The sequence below is a fragment of the Melozone crissalis genome, unplaced genomic scaffold (genome assembly GCF_028551555.1).
Source record: "Melozone crissalis strain CALT ecotype California unplaced genomic scaffold, PUWL_Pcris_2 ptg000006l_1, whole genome shotgun sequence".
Classification (NCBI taxonomy): domain Eukaryota; kingdom Metazoa; phylum Chordata; class Aves; order Passeriformes; family Passerellidae; genus Melozone; species Melozone crissalis.
Window position 1 is genome coordinate 39,338,657 of NW_026535784.1, and position 6,000 is coordinate 39,344,656.

The 6,000-nt window shown below is 39.2% G+C and overlaps 1 protein-coding gene across 1 annotated transcript in view; it reads left to right on the top strand.

Annotated features, from left to right (window-relative positions):
- BANK1 (B cell scaffold protein with ankyrin repeats 1) overlaps nucleotides 1-4,146 on the top strand; it is a 134,724-nt gene extending 130,578 nt beyond the window's left edge. The window contains exons 17-18 of the mRNA XM_054295404.1: nucleotides 1,861-1,910; nucleotides 3,800-4,146. Coding sequence (XP_054151379.1) covers nucleotides 1,861-1,910; nucleotides 3,800-4,100 — 351 coding nt within the window. The 3' untranslated portion in view covers nucleotides 4,101-4,146. The remainder of the gene's footprint in view (nucleotides 1-1,860; nucleotides 1,911-3,799) is intronic.
- Nucleotides 4,147-6,000: the final 1,854 nt, after the last annotated feature.

Below are 6,000 nucleotides of genomic sequence, written 5' to 3' on the forward strand. Positions count from 1 at the left end.
GTCATCCAGCCCCTAAAAATACGCACAAGCTTGCAGAAACTACATAAAATGCTTTGAGTTGTTTGTAGTTAGCTATCCCTTCACAGCTAATCTCTGTAGAACCTTGAACTTGTTTGTTAGGGAAGGAAGTGCCAGGTTCCTCACCAAAACTGGGAATGACTGATGCTCTATCTCCTGGCTTGGCATAGCAGCAAGAACTGAGTATTAGGTGTCCCTGCTTCATTGCTAGGTAATGAGCAAGACAGAGGTCACAGAGGACAATCTATAACTCAGCTGGACTTGAGCAGACAAATACTGCATTAAGCAAATGTTAAGCTTGATTTATTATTACTGGTAGTGGTGTTGCTACAACTGTTATTTTTTAATGCCAGCAACTTCTATAATGATTGAAGGTAGGTCTTGGAAAAAAAGTTAGATGTTTTAGTAGTCTTCCAATGACAAATATACCCATGGGACAAATGAGCAATTCAGTCTTTGTTTCATCTGTTCAGTCTTGGCCTCCCTGGCAAGACTGGCAAGGTAAGTGGCCTGCTGTGGAGAGGTCAAAGCTTTTTCCACAGGCTACTCAACTGCAAGCATTTATTTCTGAACTGTTAAAAGCAGTAGGTACAGACACTGGAAATGGCCTTCCTATCAAGAAGGGCAACTTTACTAGCTGTTACTGTAGACATTTTAATACTGACCAGCTCCTGCAAGGTCCTGTAAGTAGCCAGGTAATCCACTGCAGTAAAGGCATCCTCCACAGAATTTCATCTGCCACATTTTGATTTCCAAATTTGTAGATGCCCAACTTGCTGCCAAAGACCAAATCTCTTTCCCATTTTGATCCAAAAAACACCCAGAAGAGCACTATGCACATTCTACAAACTGGCAGGTTATTGATTACATTTGCTATCCAAAATGTCTGGCTTCATTCCCCAGCCCTCATCAGTGCCTTGTTTTTAGTCCAAGTTGCTAACAGATTGCTTATTCATCAGTTGATGCCTCTCCAGCTTGCAGGTTGCGTCTGAGTTCCCTGAAAACTAGAAAAAGACCCCTTATTTTTGAGGACCACCACCAATTTCTGTTTTCTCTGCTAGGTCAACAGGAAGATGAACAAAGACAGACCCTAATTTTGGCATTTGGATTCACAGCCACTAAAACTTCTTTAATCAACTTATCAAAGTTGAAATAACATGGGATCCTGAAGCACATACAAGCTTTTGTATGTTTGGACAGTGAGGGAGTCATAGAAAAGCTGCTTTTTCCTTCATGGCTTCAACAGTATTTCAGTCAGGACTTCGAGACATGTAGTCTCAAAAATACTTACTTGTTGGTAGTTCACAATGCTGTCCACTGGACTGGTGAAGGAACATCTCTAGCCTGGCTTATTTCCAATTTCTTGAGCTTTTCACCTTTCTTAGACACTTCACCTAATTCAGAATGGATCTTTGTCTCAACATGATGCTCAAAGTTTAAATCTAGAAAATAACAAAAATTCAGTTTCCTGCCTATTTGTCACCAAGTCAGGTCTTCATGATGCAAGCTCACAGTCCCACTGCTGACAGGAGTTCTCCAAGACAATGAATATCCATGTATCTCTTATCTCTCCTAATTGTCACCAGGAGAGACCAGCCTTGCTGTTGGGAGTAAGATTTGTACAAAATCCATCTCATGTCATTCTCCCACACGACAACTGCTTATTTCTGTGAGTGTCTCTTGCTCCCCTGCTCCCAGGGACATGTGCTGTCTTCATGTTTGCAGTAAAGCACATAAAAAGTGTAGGAATGTGTTTTCTGAATTATTCAACTTCAGAAGATATTTTGCACAAGCCTAACTTATTGATTTCAGTGATTATTGATTGCATCTTTTTCTTTTTAGTCTACAACTAGGAGCCCCACAGACCAGGAACAGATGCCTAATTACCCAAGGTAAGAGCAAGTATATGGGTGCACACACACACACAAATGTTTTTTGTCATGGAAACAAACACTGTAGAGGTACTTTCCATCAGAGTGCATTTGTGTAACAGGAGGGTGGAACTACATCTCAGACAGAGGCTCTGATTTCACATGATAAACCATTGTCATCACACAGTCTGGTTTGTACTAGAGCTTCTTTTTGATCAGCTATCAATCTATTCTTGTTTAGTGCAGGGCAGGTTAACAAGCAGTGAGGCACTGAGCTCATCTGTGGGTGCAGCTGAAGACAGTTCCTGCCAGTTGTTGCCACTAAGGCAGGGTATGCACCTAAAAACTGTCTCAAAATCAAGTCCTACATCCTGACTTCACAAGCATTATCAAACATACTGAATAAAGTTGAAAACCATAGATACAACATGTTCAGGCTAAACACAAGACCAATGTCATTTCGATGCTGGGAAGCTTAGAGGTGATGATACTGTCTCCATAAACAGCAGAATTTTCTAATGGTTGTGCTAATGAGTTTCTTGGGTTTGGGGCATCTAATGACCTCTGTAATGGTTGGGGGGTTTAATTATTACTTTCTGCTACACATGTGCTTCCATTTATATCTCATTATATTACTATTATATTAAGATATTGTTATAGCACTAATATTTTTGTTGTTATTATGTAATATTATTAATACTATGAAGTAATATTAGTTCATAGTAGCAAACTGATCCAATTTATTCCTGAAGACAGCTGTAATTTTAAAGGCTTTGTTAGCTAAGTTACTGTGATTCAGTTTGCCTTTCCCAAGTGAGAGGAGTGCAGTGTGGTACTGTTGTTATTTTTTTTTAATTGGAACATGGATTCTCTTCAGTGGGGTCTCTTCTACCACCCTACACTCATGTGAAGGAGAGGGAAGTTGCTTCTTGCAAGAACTGTGTGTCCACGTCTCATTTCTGGAGCCAACTGCTCACTGGAGTGCTGTGTCCACACCATAAAACAATAGCTACCTCCTCTGCTGCTGCTTGTCCTCTGAATCACTTCTTCACATTCCCCCTCTTCAAAAGTTCTCAGAAGAACAAAAAAAAATAATAACCTTATGACCTGAGCTGAAAATGAAAAACTATTGCTCCTTCTTCAGGAGGCAGCTTAACTCCTACATGGGCATTCCTAAAGGAGCTGTTTCCTTGAGTGGAGATAAAGTCACCTAACTTAATGAGTAAAAAAGGTTTGGATTTTACAGGCTCTGAGGCTGGAGAAAACTATTACAAAAACCTGGGTAATATCAGAGATGCTTATAAATTCCTGATTGCTGAAGTGAGATGAATCATGCAAGGGGAGAGGAGGAATTACCCATGGGATGAGAGTAGGTGATTTCTGTCACTTTGAGAAAATAATGATGAAGTAGATGTGGGAGAACTTGCAAATACAATTTATCCAGAACATTCAATAAATTCTGTTTGTGAATTATCCACATCAAACTGCAAGGTCCTCCTCCTCTGCAAACTATGGCCTCGCCATAGCTTTCTTGCTGTTTTCTGTCTTCAGATTTGTTCAAAGAAACCACTTCTTTTTTAAAGACTAATTTCAGGGAGATTTTTGAGTGTTTGACTGTTACAAAAAATAGCAGATACACATTCAAGACCTACCTTTCTGTTGTTCGTGTTTTAACTCTCCAGACAGTTGAGTTTTCAACTCCAGTGCAAATTTCTTAGCTAACTTAGCTAAGAATCGTGTTTTCCTTTCATAAGGTGGGAGGAGGACAAGGAAATTGATATTCAGCTGGGGGACCTGAAGGAACAGAATGGTTTTGATTCTCTCATACTCATTTCAACAAATACAGTTTGATCTTGTTCCAAATCAACCTGACCTATTGAGTAACAGGCATTTTTCATCATTACCTGCAGTGTGACTCTCCAGCCAGCTGCACACCAGTTTCCTCTGCTTGGCATCCCACACATGTTCCATGACAGCCTCAGGCTCCATCCTACTGTGACACCTCCATGGGATCATTGCTACACTTCCTTGGATCCTCTTGCCAGGGCCAGCTCTGGAAGAAGACCAGTATCACTAAAGGAAATTATTAAAGTTTCTTGTAAAGTCATCACTGAATTTTACACCTTTTTCTGTGCTTTTATTTTTTTTTCCAAGATGACAGCTGACAATTTATATAAAGATGTATTGCGTGCTTTGGTTAATAATTTTTGAACTCATTTCAGTTTTTCCATTGTGCTTGATAAGTTGTTTAAAAGTAGATTTTATCCACAAAAGAGGGAGATTGTGAAAGGCTATAAGATTACTAAGTGAAAGTAAATAAAATTTAGCTTTTGCTTTTTGTTGAAACATTTTTATATTAACTCTGTATAAAAATTTGTCTTTCCTAGGAATGAGGGTATTTCATCATCAGTTTAAATAATTAAATTTACACTAAAGCTAATTTCTTAAGCCAAACTATGTAAACCAGTACTGATTACCTAGTAATGCTCTAAAGTGATTCCAAGAATTTGGTTTACAAGGAAATTGTGTTTTGTTTAGTAAGTTGACTAAGGTAAATTGTATCCAGAACAAAACCAAATTATTTTCTACTGCATTAACATAGCAACAGTAAAGGAATAAATCTTTTTAATGGGTATAATGGTCTGCATTCCCATAGTATTATTCTACAAAATTTATGTGAGCATGTGATGATACAAGAGTGTGTAAGATGACTTGCCCTATTTCATGCACAAAAACAAGAAAAAAAGTCTCCTTAATATAAATATGCTTTCCTCCTGAACTACATGTTAAAGTAACAGCCAAATTTGGAAAAGGGGAGTGGATTTGAAGTTCAAGCCCTCAAGGCTCCTATTATTTTTCCAATCCCAATACATTATTATGCCAAGTGAACTATTAGGAATAAGAATAAGCCAAAAAGCCAATGTTCAAATTTTAAAATGATGACAGAATCTCGAAAGCATGTAGATTTAGACTAATTAAAAATCTCTTTTCTATTTTAAATGGGTTGATTAAACATTTTCAGCAAATTATTAGTTCCCTAGGGAAAACCTGCATTTCTGTTAGAAACACTCCCAACAAATACTGCAGATGTATTGCTATGATGTCGTAAATATTCAGTGACTGCTGGATTAGTCTGGCAACATAGCTTGTGTACCATACACAAAAAAAAGCCCTGAAATGTGCAATGTATTCCAGAGCTGGAAATACAGTCAGTGTCTGTGAACTGAGGGCCATGATGCTGTCAGGCTTTATAGGGGGGAAGCTGGGATGTTTTAAGACTTACCTGGCAGCATGGAAATGGGAGTGGGGAGAATTATTTGGAAATCTAAATGAATATAAGCTGTTATTTCCCCCTTAAGAGGGCCTTCTGTCTCCCCTCAATAACATTTATATTATATATAAAATATATAATATTTGTATCTTAGAAACCTAGCTAGTCAGTGTATGCCCTGGCAAGCATTCCTGAGTTGACAACATATAGATGGATAAGTAAATACAAAGAATTAAAAGGGTTGTCATGTTGGTACCTGCTGTCTTTTCTGCCATTTGTTTCTTGTTTCTATAGCAGAGGAGATGAAGGGACCTTTCCTGGGAAGGGGTCAGTTTCCCAAACTTCCAGGCAGGATCTGGATGCTCTCTGTGCAGCCAAGGCAGAGGCTGTGGCCCAGTGGCTCCTGCGCTCCAGTGAGAGGGCACCTGGACAATGCAGACAGTTGTGGTCAATGGTAACAAACTACAAAACTGGAAATTTGCAAAAATAAAGCACAGACAGTTACATCAAGGGAACAGGATGGTTTTTCCTGGGGAAAAATAGAGTGTAACAATCCAGCAACACTGCCAAACACACAAAGCAGAAGCCTGAGTGTTGCTTCCCACAGGAAATAGAAGTTCCCTCTGAGTGCACACATGTATTTGCATCTGTAATGTGACACTCCACGGTTTCCAGCCCAGGAGAATTTAGGATTACCCATAACAAAGCAGCTCCTGCTTCTGCTTCTTCATCCAAGCCCTGCGCTAGGCATCCCAAGTAGGGCAGCACCAGCATTACAGCTCTGGGCAGCCCTGTTTTACAAAAAGCAAGAGTATTTTCAGCTCTATACAGAGTGCAGTG